This window comes from Myotis brandtii, unplaced genomic scaffold (genome assembly GCF_000412655.1).
Source record: "Myotis brandtii unplaced genomic scaffold, ASM41265v1 scaffold513, whole genome shotgun sequence".
Lineage (NCBI taxonomy): Eukaryota > Metazoa > Chordata > Mammalia > Chiroptera > Vespertilionidae > Myotis > Myotis brandtii.
The window spans coordinates 1,092,351-1,109,182 of NW_005369552.1; the positions used below are offsets into that span (position 1 = coordinate 1,092,351).

At 40.2% G+C, this 16,832-nt stretch overlaps 1 protein-coding gene across 1 annotated transcript in view; it reads right to left on the reverse strand.

The window, feature by feature from the left end:
• FLT1 (fms-related tyrosine kinase 1) overlaps window positions 1-16,832 on the reverse strand; it is a 175,156-nt gene that overhangs the window by 76,164 nt on the left and 82,160 nt on the right. Inside the window, exons 11-12 of the mRNA XM_005877272.1 lie at window positions 15,448-15,756; window positions 10,659-10,805 (exon numbers count right to left, since the gene is read on the reverse strand). Coding sequence (XP_005877334.1) covers window positions 10,659-10,805; window positions 15,448-15,756 — 456 coding nt within the window. The remainder of the gene's footprint in view (window positions 1-10,658; window positions 10,806-15,447; window positions 15,757-16,832) is intronic.

Sequence of the window (16,832 nt, forward strand, 5' to 3'; positions counted from 1 at the left end):
CGGGCCTGCCTGGGGGCGGGCCTGGCCTTGCCGTGCACCTGTCGCCCTGGCAAAGCTGAGGGGACTGGGCGCGACCGTCTTGTGGCTATGGGTGCCACCATGTTTGAGGGGGTGGCAGTCAATTAGCATATTCCCTCCTTATTGGCTGCGGGTGCCGCCATCTTTGCAGCCTGCTGCTCAGTCATTTGGTCGTCCCTCACTAACCTCCCTGCCGGCCTGGTCACCCCAAGCAGCCTGTTCGGTCATCTGTTCGGTTGTGAGGGTCGCTTAAGCTTTTATATATAGAGATTTATTTATTTATTCATCTTTATTGTTGAGAGTATTACAGGTGTCTGCCATTTTTCTCCCATTACCCCACTCCATACGGTTCCCACCCCACCCCAGGCCTTCACCAAATTATTTTCTGTGTCCATGGGCTATGCATATATGTCTTTAAGTTCTTTGCTTAATCTCTTCCCATCTACCCTTCCTTCTGAGTTCTGTACCATGCTTCTATGCCTCTGGACTTATTTTGTACATCAGTTTGTTTTGTTCATTATATTCCACATATAAGTGAGATCATGTGATACTTGATTTGGCTTATTTTGCTTAGCATAATACTCTCCAGGTCCCTCCATGCTGTCTCAAAGGGTAAGAGATCTTTATTTTTCACAGCTGCATAGTATTTCATCCTGTAAATGTACCACAGTTTTTTTGTCCATTCACATACTGTTTCTAGATCTTAACCATTGTAAATAGTGCTGCTATGAACATAGGGGTGCATATATTCTTTCAGATTGGTGTTTTGTGTTTTTTAGGATATATTCCTCAGTTCAGTTATTTTATTCTTCATTTCTAATTTGTTCTTTATTATAGTTTATATGTCCTTTTTTATGCTTACTATCTCTTTGTTGATGTTCTTACCAAGTTTATCTATTTTTCTTTAAGTTCCTTGAGCATCCTTTTAACCATTGTTTTGAACTCTGTGTCTGGTAGATTATTTGCTTCCATGTCATTTAGTTCTTTTTCTGGAGATTTCTCTCTCTTTTTTTTTCACATGGGACACGTTTCTTTGTCTCCTCATTTTACCTGTCCCTCTGTGTTTGTTTCTATGTATTAGTAGATCTTCTATGTCTCTAAGTCTTGGCAGGGTGGCCTTATGTAGTAGGTGTCCTCTGGGGCCCAGTGGCATAGTCTCCTTTAGCACCTGAGCCGAGTGCTCCAGGAAGGTCCCTTGTGTAGGTTGTGTGTTCCCTTCTGTTGTAGTTGAGTCTTGATTTCTATTGGCACATCAGTGGGTGGCACCCTCAGGCTCGCTGGCTGTGAGGATTGGCCACAATCATAGTGTACAAGCTGCTGTCATAGGCTGACTCCACAGAGCAGGATGTGCCCAGCTGAGACCTCCCTTTGGGTGTGCCACTTATGAAGCTAATTAGGTGGTTCTCTGTTTTGAAGCTGGCACCTGGGTATGTTGGTTCTGGGGCCTCTTGGGAAGGACTCGGGGGCGGGTCAACCTCAGATGCTGCCTGTGACAGGTCCAAAGCTATCTGTTAGTAGCTACAAAGTGATCTGAGGTTGGTAGCTGCCTGTGTTAGGCCTGGATGTGTGTGGGAGGGGCCATGCTGTGATCTGAGACTGGCTGCAACCAGTACTGGGCCAGGAACAGGGCAGTAAAAGACCCAACACACTCTGAGACCTACTGCCTGCTGGCTACCCATAAGGCTCTGTTGCTGAAAGAGTCCTGGGCTGGGTAAGGCAGAGTCTCAGGGAGTCCCCAGGGTGGGGCAAGTGGTGTTCATCAATAACTAGATTCAGATTTGGTGTCAGAGCTAGGTGTGAAGCTACTCAGCAAAAATCTAAGGGTACTTAGATGCCACTGCCTGGGGCCTGCAGACCTTTGTGGTGGGAAGGGGTCTCAGGAAGTAATCAGGGAGGAAGTAATCAGTGGAGTTCACAGGCTAATGCAGATTCAGATTTGGTTGTGTGGAGAGAGGGCTTAACACAGGGACATTAGTGGCCATCCCTCCAGCCCTTGCCCCAAAGCCACACAACTCAGTTTTTCTTCCTTTGTCTCTGGCACCCCTTGAGCCACGATCCCTCCACCAGAACCTAAGGTGAGTGCCTGTAAGCGAGTTTGTGTGCTGGCCCTTTAAGAGGGCACCTGGGCTTCCAGCAGCCTTTGGCTAGCTCAAAGGACAGAATCCCTGCTGATTTTCTCAGCCAAGTGTTGGTGGGCTCCTCTTCCCAAAACTGGCGTGTCAGCTGGAGTGCTTGGCATGGGGCTGAGATGCTCCCCCTTCAGAAGGAACCTCTGCAGCTGAGAAGACCCTCAGCATTCTCAACTGCAGCACCTGGGTGTGGGGCCTGCTAGTTTTGCATCTCCTCCCCTCTTTCTGTTCTCCATGTTGCTTCTTTATATCCTTAGTTATAGGACCTCTGTTCAGCTCGTCTTCAGATGGTTATCCAGGTAGATTGTTCCATAATTTAGTCATTTTGATGTGGTCATGGGAAGAGCTGAGTGCAGTGTCCATCTAATCTGCTATCTTGACTGGAATTCCTGATGTTTTAATTACGGCAAAATGATGGGTGTGAATGGCATCTTGCAGTGGGTTTAATTTACGTTTCTCTGATTACTAGTTAGGTGGAACATCTTTTTCCATTTTTGTTGGCCATTCAGGCTTCTTTTCCTGTGAATTGCCTGTTCATGTTTTTTTGCCCATATTTCTATTAACCTATTTGTCTTTTTTTCAATGATTTTAGTTTTATTAAATATGTTTTGGATACTGATGTTTTGTTGGTTAAATAAGTTAAGTTTTCCCCATTCCATGAATAGTTTTAAACTTTGTTTATGGTGAAATTTTAATACAAAAGCCTTTAAAATTATAACATAGTAAAATTTATCAATATTTTCCATTATCCTTGTGCTTTCTGTTACTTGTTTAAAAATTTCTTTTTCTACTCTGATATGAAGTATTCCCCTTATATACTTTATTCTAAAAATTAAAGAAAATTCTGTTTGAAAGATCTATTCAGATTTCTGTCTTTTCTCACTTAAGTCTTTAATTCACCTCAATTTTTTGGGAAAAGGGGATTTGTGTTTGATTTGAGGTAGAAATCTGATTTTTACCATGCAAATAGCCAATTATCCCAGGATAATTTACTCAATAATCTATTCTCTTCCCACTGAGTTGTGGTGTCAGTTCTATCAGATGCTAAGTTTCCATATATTTGTATTGTTGTTTTCAGGTTCTTTATTTGTTCACAGTGACCTCTTTATCTATCCCACACAAGTTATGATTACTTGAGAATACATTTTGATATTTGGTATGACATGATCCCTTCTTCTTCTAGGTAGATTAGACACAACTTTGACTTAGAGGTTGTACATGGTGATATTCTGCTATATTTTTATTAGGCAGAAATTTCTAGTTTCTGTCCCTGCTATATCCCAAATGTAACTCTGGTGTGAACCATACTGACCTATTGACAGTTCATGATAAGCCTCAGCAACTTTGCACATGTTCCTTTCTTGACCTGGCCACTTGATTTGCTCTAGAAAGCACCTTCTGATGCTCTTTTTTTTAAAAAAAAATGTTTTTATTGATTTCAGAGAGAGGAAGGGAGAAGGAGAGATAGAACCATCCATGATGAGAGACAATCATCATTTGGCTGTCTCCTGCATGCTCCCTACTGGGGATTGAGCCTGCAACCCGGGCATGTGCCCTGACCTGGAATTGAACCATGATCTTCTGGTTCATGGGTCAACACTCAACCACTGAGCCACACCGGCTGGGCAACTTCTGATGCTCTTCAGCCTCTTCTCTGTTCCTCTCCTACCACCTCATGCATGCCTCTGCTCTGGAACTTACCCTTTTGTAGTAAACTTACTGACTTTCTTACTTGCCCACTTCACTGTGGGCTCTTGGAGAGCAATAACTGCCTTAATCATTACTGAGTCCTCAGTATCTAGAGCTATGTCAACAGACAGAAGACTCAGTAACTAAGCCAATGTCCACAGTCTATTTCAGACAGAACTTACTCTTTCCAAACTCTTGGTTGTTCCGGTCTTACTGCTTTAATCTTAAAGTATTCTGAAAATGTTTTGCTGTCACAGAAATTTAGTTTAAGTAATAGTTTGATAAGTTTTGGGGGGTTCAGGCAGGATTGACTAAAAACATCGCAGGTCAATATTGCCTTCTGTTCTCTTAAATATTTTCAGAGAAGGAGAGTTCGTTAGTTAGTTCACCATTTTAATCACTTTTTCAGAAACCCAGTTTTCTCTGCACAGTCGTTTGTGAGATGGTTCATTCTGTGTCAGTGTAAATCCAGGCTAGTTAGGCCTTTATCCGCTTTGCAAACATATCTTGACTCCTCACAGTGCCAACTCTGAAGGAAGATGCCAACAGCATACCTTGCTTACACAATATGTTCTTTAAACATAGTTAGGGCCTCATTGGAGAATCTGTGCAATATGGAGTGGAAAGGTGACTGTTGAAGGAACTGCTGGTCCCTTGGGCAGGTGTCAGGAGAAGTAATGAAGACAAGGGATTCATATGTTCTTGTATGTGCCCTGACCAGGGATTGAACCCGCAACCTCATTCCATTGTTCCAAGTCTGGATGCATACCTTTTACATGTTTCTTAAAAGAGCTTTGCTGTCTCTATACCCCTAAGAATCAAATCATACTCAAAGCAGCCACTGTCACATAGAATTTGTCTCCAATTAGAGCCCTTGTGTGGTGCCTTTTTTGGTCTCGGTCCTTTCACATTCCATTTTTCTTTTATGCCCAGTCCGTTATGCTATACTTAGGTGAGTTGGTCCATCCTCTTTTCACCTGTCTCTTCGAAGTAAATGTGTCTCAAATTACCTTCCTTTTTCAACTCTCTGCACCCCATTAGTCCCTCTTAATAGTTATCAGTTGCTTCTTTACTCAGTTTTAATGTGGAGGTTCTCCTACCTTTATTACTTCTTGCATATTTTCTTTTATTTCCTCTTTAACTGTCTGCCATTCTCTGTATTTTTAAAATATATTTATTTTTTTACTTAGAGAGAGAGAGAGAGAGAGAGAGAGAGAGTTTTGTTGTTCCACGTATTTATGCATTCATTGGTTGATTCTTGTATGTGCCCTGACCAGGAATTGAACCCGCAACCTTAGAGTATTGGGACAATTCTCTAACCAACTGAGCTACCCGGCCTGGGCCCATTCTCTGTATTTTAATCCTGTGATTAAAATCCTGTGAGCCATAATCGTTTCTATTGTCCCATTTGTTAATTCACTTTATTCCATTTTTAGACTCATTAAATCTGGTGCCCAATTGACATGATGATAAGGAGTAAGTTAGAACACACAAGGTTGCAGCTTGAAGAAGCTGCATGCATTTAAACACATGAGTTAATTACTTTAGATATTAGGTTATTCAGATTTTAGTATTTTGTTTGTTTGTTTTGTTAATCTTCAACCAAGGATATTTTTCCCATTGATGTTTTTAGAGAAAGTAGAAGGAAGGGAGGGAGGAAGAGAGGGAGAGAGAGAGAAACATTGATGTGAGACACATTGATTAGTTGCCTCCCACACATGCCCCGACCGGCTGGGACCAAACCTGCAACCCATGTACATGCCCTTGACCTGCAATTGAGCCTGTGACCCTTCGGAGCATGGGCCGACACTCTAACCACTGAGTGCACTGGTCAGGGTAGATTGTAGTTTTCTTGTTCACTGCTGTATTCACCAAGCCTGGCACAGCACCAGACACAAAGTATGTCTTATTAATGTTTGTTGAATGAGTAGAAGAGTGGTGGGCTAATATGGAATCCATCCTGGATCATTTAACACTGAAAAGTAATTAGATTCGGGTTCAAAATGATTTTTTAACCTTATATATGGCATGTCCACTCTTTAAAAAATGCTCTAAATATTTTTTAAAAATTAGTAAATACATTTAAAAATTAAACTGGAGTCTTTAGGAAGCTCAATCTTTAAGGGTTGGAAATGAGAAGATATTGTTTTAAATACATGAGGTCATTTAAAACTAGTACCTATCTCTCCTTTCGTGAGTGATGTGAGGCAATGCTGAGCTGCACAGCCTCAGTGTGCAGCGCCCAGCCCCACAGTCACGCTTCTGGCATGAGCCTTGGTCACTTACCCACTAACTCTATGATTTGGAGCCAGTTATTCCTCATCTCTGTCTCCACTCCCTCATCCTTTGGTCTGTAAATCAGGCATAACAATTTAGCAAACTTCATAAAATTGTTTTGAGGAACAAACAAATTAGTATTAATAAAGTGCTCGGAATGGAACCAGGTACCTGACAAGCGCTTGTTAAGTTAAAACAGACTGTGAAATGCATCTAGTAATATTACCCACCTCAGATAACACCTGTGAAAGTAAATGAGATATTTGTAAAACTCCTAACACAGTGCCGTGGTATCTGGTGAAAGCTCAATCAATATTTATTATTTATTCAATGAAGGTGTATTAAGATATTATAGCTAACTACAAAGGTTTTAAAAATAAGCACACATAGCGTGACCGGCATGGCTCAGTGGTTGAGCATTGACCTATGAACCAAGTCATGGTTCGATTCCTGGTCAGGGCACGTGATCCCCAGTGGAGGGTGCAGGAGGCAGCCAATTGATGATTCTCTCTCATCATTGATGTTTCTATCTCTCTCTCCGTCTCCCTTCCTCTCTGAAATCAATAAAAATATATACATTTTTTAAAAATAAGCACACATAAGACAAGAGAACAACTGAGTGATGTGCTCTGTGACATGAACTGAAACGAAACCCAGACAGCAGAGAAGAGGAGTGGGAAAGAAGGGTCCCTAGTGAAGGCAGCCTCTGGCCCGAGGCGGGGTGGGGAGAGGAGAGGGAGAGACTGACGGAGTGAGTGGGAACGGCCCAGAGAGCCTGCACTGGGCTGGAGCTGCCAGGCTGGCAGCAGAGTGCGCACTCCGTGGAGCGTCAGGCAGCACGGTTTCCAGGGCGCCTGGGCTCTTCCATCTGGGTTGCCTGGTGGAATGGCCTCATGTCCCCGAGCACATGCTTTCCTGGGCCTGCGTGCTGAGGATCTCTTTCGCTTCTGCTTGATGCCCTTTGGCCCAAGACTTTACTACTCAGCTTTCATAACACTTTCTTAAAATTGCATTTCTCCTATAGAACGGCTGTGCCCCACTGAAAGGTTTTCCTGAAAGGAAATGTGGCTCTAGAGCGTGAGCCCTCATGTGTGCCCTGCTTCCTCTCTCATATTTTCTTTGGAATAGAGTGAGCTGTCATTTAACAAATAACAGTGATAATGGGCCCGATTCTGTCAGTGATCTAAGGTCACTAAAGTACTGTCAGTATATACATTCTTCTTGAGTTGCCAGGCTTAATACAAAAGATGCCTCTCAAGTCTCTTAAGAACGTAGTTTATTTTCAGACTTTTAAACTCAGTCTAACTTTCCAAAGATTTAGTACATTATGGACTAGTTTTCAGTTTGTGATCTCAGTGTTTTTCCATTTCAGCTTTGGTTACCAGTGAGTCAAGGATTATCACTTTGGTTACCTGTAATCTTTACTTAGAGGTTTGTAAAAAGAAAAACGATGAAAGAATTGGTATATCTAAAGATAACTACATGCATGAACATAAGTGTGATAGTCACAGAGTGTATTGCATTGGCTGTTGAATTCACTGCCTCAGATAGGAAACTTACATATAAAACTTTGTAAATACTATATGCACATAAGAGATTATCTTCAGAAAATTAAGACATTCCTTTCCAAAGAGCTGTAGTAGTTTTAAAGAGTAAAAAAAGGGGAAGGGAGATAAAATAGACAACTTAGTATAGTTGAGCTCAATAAATCCTAATAGGAGCATATTAGAATAATATTTAGAAAATATTTTATATAAGAATTTCTATAAGACTTTTTACATATTTTTCTTTTGGACCTCAGAAGATCAAAGAAAGCTGGGAGGAAGTTACCTTTATTGGATTTAGAGTTGTTTGGCATTTGACAACTCATTGACTAATTTTTACATAAATGATGTCGGTCAGAGGTAGCATTTACTAAGTCATGACAGTGTGCCAGCTGAGTCATATTAATTCATTTAAACCTCACCATATGCCTGTGTTGTCAGTATTATTCCAATTTTATAAATAAGGAAATAGAGGCTCAGAGATTAAAGAGTGAGTTGCCCAAATCCTCTGACCCATGAGGGCAATGTTAGGACTCAAACCTCCCTAATACCTCATAATCTTTCTATTTGTAGCAAATGCCTTGGGACATTCTCTTGCCTTGTTCATCTTCTAGTCCCAGAATGCTCTTGAGCTTTCAAAATTGCTCAACTCTAATTCTTTAACCTATATCCAAAGTATGGAAACGGAACTTAAGTCAAATTTACTTCCTTCAAAGAATCACCCAACATCTCACATTAACATTTCATGAAGAGCATTTTGTGAATGAGAAAGTTGGGGGAATACAGAACTTGAAACCATAGTTTACCTGATTTCTTTAGTACAGGACTTCTTTGGGTGCTTAACATACTGGTGTGAACACTGAATCTCTAAGGGGAAGACATTACTTATAGGTATGGTTTCACAAGCTATTTATTTATTCATCTTTTTATTTTGGTAGAATACCTCAAGGGATTAGTTTTCTATGAAACTACATGTCTTACAAATGAGGCTAAAGATATTCCAAAGTGCCCTGACCGGGTTGGCTCAGTGGATAGAGCGTTGGCCTGTGGACTAAAGGGTCCCAGGCTTGATTCCAGTCAAGGGCATGTACCTTGGTTGTGGGCACATCCCCAGTATGTGTGTGTGTGTGGGGGGTGGGTGGGGGAGTGGCGCGTTCAGGAAGCAGCTGACTGATGTTTCTCTCTCATCGATGTTTCTAACTCTCTATCCCTCTCCCTTCCTCTCTGTAAAAAATCAATAAAATATATTTTTTTAAAAAGATATTCCAAAGCTTCCTTTAGCTTTAAGAATTCTATGGTATGGTCCCTTTCGCCCCCACCAACTTTAGGCATTTGTGCTATCAGGTGAACTTGCTAAAGTTTTCTGGAAACCATTCATTCATTCATTCATTCATTCATTCATGAAACATTTATTGATTACCAAGCACTATGCCAGGTTTTGAGGATGAAAAGACAAATAAGATGCAAATAAGACACAGCTACACTATCTGCCTTCAGGATGAGGACATGATATGATGATGCACAGATAGTAAGAGAGTATACCCATAAAAGACATCACTATATAGTAAGAGGGCAATAGGAATATGCGAAGATAGTAAAGACATATGAACTGATGATTACACAACTCAGCAAGAGAGAATCGAAACATTCATAAATAATAGACTCATGGGGGACCTGCCTCCTCTCTGTGGAGACACGTAAGGCTTTCTGGAGGGTGAACACCCAATCTGGGACTTAGGGATGGGTAGGTATTAGGTGAAGGGAAGATAGGAAGATAGGAACAGAAAAAGCATAGTAGGTTGAAGTGGCATAACGTGTGTGCACACAGTATGCAGTGGTCTCCAGGAGTACTCAGTGGTCTCCGAGAGTTTGGCACTTGCTAGAATATAAAGTTTAAGGTGAGTTGTAGGAGTAGTCAGGGGCAGTTGTTGAGGGATTTCGCTGTCAGATGCTTGAACTTGGTCCTGTGATGAAGAGCCAATGGAACACTTTGAAAGGAAAGTGACATGTTCCCAGTTGCATTTTACACAGCTGTGCGGAAAATAGATACAAAGAGAGAAAAGAGAGCTAAGGGGACCGGTTAGGACAGAGCTGAAGATGTTGAGAGGATAGATAACAGGCCTGAACCAAGAGAATAATAGTAAGAAAGCAGAGGAAAGGATGGATTTGAGAAATATTTAGTAATTAGTAGGTTTAACCTGCTCAACTTGGTGACTGATTAGAGGAGTAGGGTGAAAGAAAGGTCATTATACCACAATCCTTTCTGTGCTTTAAATTCAAATGGAGGCTTTGAATAAAAGACTCACATTTAAGAACCACTTCATATTGCCAATTCTTTGATTTAGGTTGTTGTGGTATTGCAAATAAATGGCAAATTTATTTTTAATATAAATGTTATTATTAATCAGAATTATAAATAAGTTTATTTTAAATTTATTTAACCATAGAATGATGAGGCAAACAATAGATGGTGTTTATACTTACTGATTTAAGTCTAGTTGCTTTAAAATTTATTTTTTGTTGAAGAAAAATGAACAAATGACCATTAGTTTAGATTTTATTTACCAGTATTATAAAATATCATTTAAAATATTATTCTTTTTACCAAATCATTAAAATTGGTATAAGTGAATTTAAAAGATTATAAATCCACTCTGAACTTCATCCATGCCAAGTGTTCAAGGCTCCGCTATCCCTCAAGCCAAGGAACTAATCCTCACAACACTTTCCTGCTGTCAAGGTGAACTGAAACCTTTCCTGAGTGGCTCTTAGCATTTCTGTCTGATGCACTGTTTACAGCAGATGCCATCGGGTTAGCAATGTGGTCTGCATAGGACCTGGCTCACACAGTCCTCATGGAAGTTGATATAAGTATGAACCCGAGCCGTTTCTTGCAGCTCTATCCGCAGGTGGTTCTAGCTGTACTGGCTGGGAGCAGTGGCAACGTTAAGGGAAGAAGGGGACAACGAGGAAGAGTAAACACAAGGAAAGCATCTCTTACCAGGTCCTTGTTGTATTTTGTGGTTGTTTTTAAACCAGGTGATCTGAGGCTCAGGGATGCCGTTAGCATGACAGTCTAGAGTAGTGGAGCTGCTGACAGCCACTGTGTGATCACTGAGGTTTCGCAGGAGGTATGGCGCTTCCTGATCTAGTGAATAAAGAAAGAGAATTATTACTCATCAGCTTTATTTTTTATTGTATATGCACCTCAACATTTGAAATATATAAATAGCAAAACTTGACTATAAAGTTTCATTCATATTTGTTCCCTAAATTTATCTTCTATGATTAACCTACTGCTTCCTCTTTAGTAAGTTGGTACACTACATTGGAATTCATTAGAACACAGAGTAAAATCATGAACTAAATTCTTTATTTTTAGATTTTAATATCAAGGATATTTTTCTTTCTTTACTTTTTTTTGTTTTGAGAGAAGCATTTCTAAAACCTAAGGAGTTTTGCATAATATTTTTGGAACTAGAAAGGAAAAACATGATCTTGGATATAGGTTTGTAATGACTTTTTACGAAGATGTATAGCATGGTGGTGATGAGTTACTATAATTTTGTATGTGCTTTCATCACTGTGTTCGTGAGGGCATGTCTGTGTTACTCAGCTGTCAGTAACCTGAGTTGCAAGGCAGCAGACCAAACAGGAGAATTTCTTGAACTTTGAAAGCTTTATTGATTTTTTCTTTACTCCGTTCCCTTCCCAAATGCAAGCCACCAAAGGATCCATTCAAGAGGCAGAGGTACAGACTTGTGGTTTTTGCACTATATAATAGTACAATAATGTATTTTATATTATTTTCTCTTAAAACATACAAATATGATACAATACAATTTATTTTAATAAAATGCCAACCAATATAGTACAACAAAATGAACTTAATACATTAGGATGCAATACATTACAACATTAAAATCCCACATAGGAACAGCAGTACCCCCAAGGCCCCAATGAGTACAGTGTCTATTTAATAAAGTAGTCAGTCCTGCTGATGTGTATACATTCTAGTTAGGTGGGTGCTCAAGCTTTTAAGGTAAAAGAATAAAGACAACTCCTAATGTCTTTCCCACCCTCCCAAGTCATCCATTTGCCCCCTTGTAGCAAATTCTGGAACAGAAATCAAAAGAGTTTTGGCATAACTTACACATTCTGCGTCACTGGTTTCAATTATGAGCTTTCTCTGACCATTTCTGATTTCCTCATCTTATTGTACTAACACTGTGAATGCAGCTTAGGAGTGATTATAAGCTATAAGAGATGACACATTGCCATGGCTTTGGTTCCATGTCCCTGCAGGGTTCTGCCGAGTCCCCAAACCTTTCTCTTATTCCTGCAGGGAAACTCTCAGGATTAGCATTCATTGAAGCAATTTAGAGATCTCAGGTTAAAAAGTGTATTATCATACAACTTTTAAACATGTTGATATAGTATAACATGGTAGGGTAACTATGTTAGAAGAAACAGATTTCTCATTAAATTTTGATTTCCATAGCTTATCATTAGTCTTTTCTCATTTTACACAAAATGAAATCTGAAGTCAAATAAGAATGCTGAAGGAAATGCTCTGATCTTTAAACGCTTCGAACATTGTGTGGAATGAACTAAAGCAATGATCCTTTTGCCTGTTTCTGTGTGTCTTTCCTCATCTATCTTGCCCCCAAGCAGAGCCATTTGAATATTTCTGGGTCTGAATTCTGTGCAATCTGTCAAATTGCTTTTACTGGTGGAAAATGCAGCCATCTATCAAAATCTTTAATTTTGGTAACATGCCTGATCATTACAATGTTTACAGTTTTACATGGGAAAGACCCTAGACACGCCAGTGAAACTCGGAAGAGAATAAAGAATAGTATCATTTACTATTTAGTGTCTTTTACAGTGGCAAGCCAACTTTGACATATCTCAGTAAAACTCAGACCCAGTTCACTGAGCTATTCTTTTAATAGGCTCTCTGAGCACATTTGCTATTTCCCATGTGCTGAAAATGCTAAAATAACCTATCATTGCCCACGGGCCTTATTATAAGAAGAAAGCCTGAATATAGGGCCTCCAGCACCCAGATAATTTTCATAGCTAAAACCGGTAACATCATCAGCACAGGCAGAATTGTGCTTTCCTGGCAGGTGTACTGGAAAGCAATGCTTATGTAGACGAGAACATTTGCTTTTAACAAAAAAAGTCATGAAGACCTCCCAAGGGCTCTATCTGTCCTACACAAACTTCAGACAAGAGAAACAGCAGAAAGGCTGCAGAATAAACACAGGACTTTCAATTAAGTACAAACTTTACATAAACATGCCTGAAACATACAGCATTATGATTTTTTTTCTTTGTACCCATTTCTGAAAAAACATCCTCTTATGAGAAAATTCTCTTTTTTTGCTAGTTTCTAAATAATCAATCAATCAAGGAATCATTTTTATCTATTCCCACTTTATGCTTTATAGTAATCTCTTTTGACATTTTAAGTAAAAAAAGTACATCAAACCCATATTTTTAAACCTAAGTTATTTGATGGCTATAGGTAGCTGCTTTCCAAAAGTTAACTGGAGCTGATCCCTTCAAACTGAGAAAATCAGAAAGAACACAATATTTCTGCTGGTTATCAATAGCCAAAGAGAGCTCCCATCAGGCTCTTCTCTTACTTTTCGGTGTTACTGACACTTTTCGGTGTCACCAGGCCCGATGAATAGTGTCTGTTCTCCATTGGAATGGGGACCGAGGAACCAGCCTCACGCCCTCCACTCCATCGCACTCATTCTCCACACTGGCTCTTTTCTTTTCCTTTTTCCTGTTATCCTCCCCTTACTCCGCACTCAAAAGAGTAACTAATTTTTTTAAATGTTTTTTTTTCTTTTGAAACTCTCTGTAAGGATTAATTACACAGTGAACAATTACAGCATCCTTAAAATCATCTCGTGGAAGTGCTTAAAATCATCTTCTGTGAATATAAAGACCCTTCCCCTCTCCATGAAAATTGCAATTTTAAGGGAAAGGAAATGATACATTCTGCATGTCCAATTCATCATGCTTTCAGAAGCACTCCCCCAACCATTCCAGTTACTTTTTGAGCTTTCCTAGAAATGGAGGCTCCCAAGCTCTGGGGTCCTAACGCATTGTTTCCTGAAGGAACACACTGACTTATAATGAACAAAGACGCCAGGCACAAGAGCCATAGGTAAAAGATACAATTGATTATTCTTTCCTTTGGGCTGACAACTTCCAGGTTACTAATTGTTTTCAGAGCATTCGGGGCTCCATAAAACTGGCATTCTGGGGAAATGGTATTGTTTACTCTTTCACACTTTGACAAAAGCAATTCCCACGTGAAAGACAAGTTTAGCCGTGGGACAGAGCCTGTTACCTAAAGTAGGAAACAGTCAAGAGAGTTCCCAAGCCTGAAACATTGTCATATTGTCAGCTCTTGTTGACTGCCCAGCCACTGTGTTCTCAGCCATGGCTATTTCGGTCAGTATGATTTATTTTCCAATAGTTCATGCAAGTCACATATAATGATCAATCATAAATGAAAACAACAGAACAGTACACATTAAACTGGAGGGGGGAAAAGTCACTTTCCCCTCAAATGCAAGCTTGAAACAAGAGATACAATTTGTCTTGATTTAAAAATGTTTATTTTTCAATGATTCTGAATTCTGCTTCTGTAGTTATGCTATTTCTTAATCCCCATAAAAATCCTATTAACATAGGAATATGAGGAAGTAGACTTTTTTTAGTGGGCACATTTTTAGATTTACATTTAGAAGAATGCCTTAATCTTAAACTTCTGGTCACAATGGCCTTTATTTGTTTAATAATTGATTGTGGCACACCCTTCAATGCCATTAATTAAACAGGACAAAGCTCTTTAAAAGACTAACCAGGGGACAAAAATATTTAAACCAAAGGCATGATCCTCTTTCTCTCAGGATAGCTGTTTAGTCCACTCAGGAGCAGTGAGGAGGAAACTGGCCACTGGTCTGGAAAGCTACCCAGAATTGCCTAAGACCAGAGTGGGCTTGATTTGGGTGGATTTTCCTGATTCATCCTGTGATAAACTGTTAACACCTCTGAATTATACCAACACTTGCACCCATGGGACCCATTTTAGAGCTCCAGTTTAAGATTAATGTGCTTAATGTAAAAAAAAAAGCATTTTCAAATAAATAAGCATTATAATGTGCTATCCAGGTGCTATTTACAAATGAAAAACAGGCGAATTAATACAAAATAGAACCAGGCAGAGGTCCGACAGAGTCTCAAATTCAACTGTACTCATTCTGAGCTGGAAAATTAACTTATACATGTCCATCTTTGGCAGAAACCAGCATCTGTTTAAATTATTCAGTTTGTGCAGCTTTGAAACTTAAAAATAAAAAGAGGTTGGCATCAAAGTGGAAGGAAAGGATCAGCTTCCAGTTGAGTGTTTATCAGGCAGGAGACAGCAAAGAGCAAAAGCACAGAGTGCCTGCCGGGATCCTCCAAATCCAAACGCGCACCAGGTCACCAGGTGGGTCCCAGAGACCCTCAGCCTGATGGGGAGCCCCGCGTGGGCCTGGGGTTCATTATTACTCCCATCATCTCCAAACTCATTTTGGGAGGAGCATCTCCTCTGAGCCAGAAAGTTAGCAACAGTGACAATAAATCAAGATGATATGAGACAACTGTTACTTTTGAATGAGTCCTTTAATGTTTTACATTACTTTGTGTGGTACAATCATTCCTTGTGCTTTTAAATTTGGAGATCCGAGAGAAAACAGCCTTTTTGTTGCAGTGCTCACCTCTAATTGTAACTTCTTTCTTCTGAAGGACGTCTTCCCCTGTGTATATGTTCCTGGCTCTGCAGGCATAGGTGCCTGAGTCTTCCAGGGAAGCATTCTTGATGAGAAGGTGAAGCGTGATGGAGTGCTCCTCCATGACGGTCATTTTTTGCCTCCTAATCCTGTGGTGCATGCTTCGGTTATTAGCTGTCCGCAGCTTAATCCAAGTGATGTCTCTGTATAAGAACTTGCTAACTGTGCAAGACAGTTTCAGGTCCTCTCCTTCCGTAGGCATTTTTTCCAAGTTAACGTGGAACCCATTTGGTACATCTATAAAATAAGAATAAAGAACTTTGGTTCATAGAAAAACAAGTGTCATACGGAGGCAATATCTTGTCATGAGATATTCAAAGATCTGCTGAATTATTCCTGCAGAGATTCTCTCAGCATCGGCATTAAAAAAATGACTATTTGTCTGTTTATTTTAGGGGACTTGCTCAAACATAGCAGGTGGGAACCAACTAAGTTCATGCCATCAGAAGCAGGAAATGCCAAACAGGACAGTTAGTATGATAAGACATTTTTCTTATTTGCCTCAAGCTGCTCTTCAAAATTGAATTTTTTTTTGTACAACTTGGGATGATAACTACATTTCCCATTTCTTTACCATGGACAGAACTACTGGTAAATGGACAAAATAGTAAAGTGATAATAGCAATTTGTACTAAAATTCAAAGATGCTTTTATCATCAAACTTATCCAAAATAAGTGGTGAGACTAGGAAGTCCCAGGTACATGTTAAGAGATCCAGTCCTGCCAGTCAACACCACTGCAGTCCTCACGCATCCAGTAAAAGAGCGACTGACTTCCCAAGCTTCCTGCACTGGGTCCCCAGCTGCTGTCCCACTACGTTGCCTGCTCTTTGCTGGCACAGTGGGCAGAGTGTGCAGAGAAGAGCCAACTTACTTGCTCAGGTTCCCTACTGGTGGTTGTTCCACCCAGCCACAAAAGAGAAAAGATGTCTTCTGAAAATGTGGACAACTAATCTGGAAGAGTTGCTGGATTCCAATATGGGGGCAGTCGTGGGAGGGAAAATCATTTTTAAAAAATCAAAAGCTTATTCAACATTTTCTGAAAGTGACTGTCATTAAAAGCCATTTTCTCCAATGTCCACTCCCAGCGAACCTTCATCTCCAACTCTACGTGCCCCGGCAACACCTCCTGAGCTTCCTCCTGAGCTTTCCTTCCCTGGACCATCGTTTAGCTTCTGCCTTGAGAGTTCCTCGTCTCATCCTGGACCGTTTCACCAGAGGATTCCAAAAAGTCATTGGTTACTGGCCCTGAACGGATCTGCTCTCAAAACCCTTGCATTGCCTGTTACTAGTGGCGTATCTGTATTTGAGCAG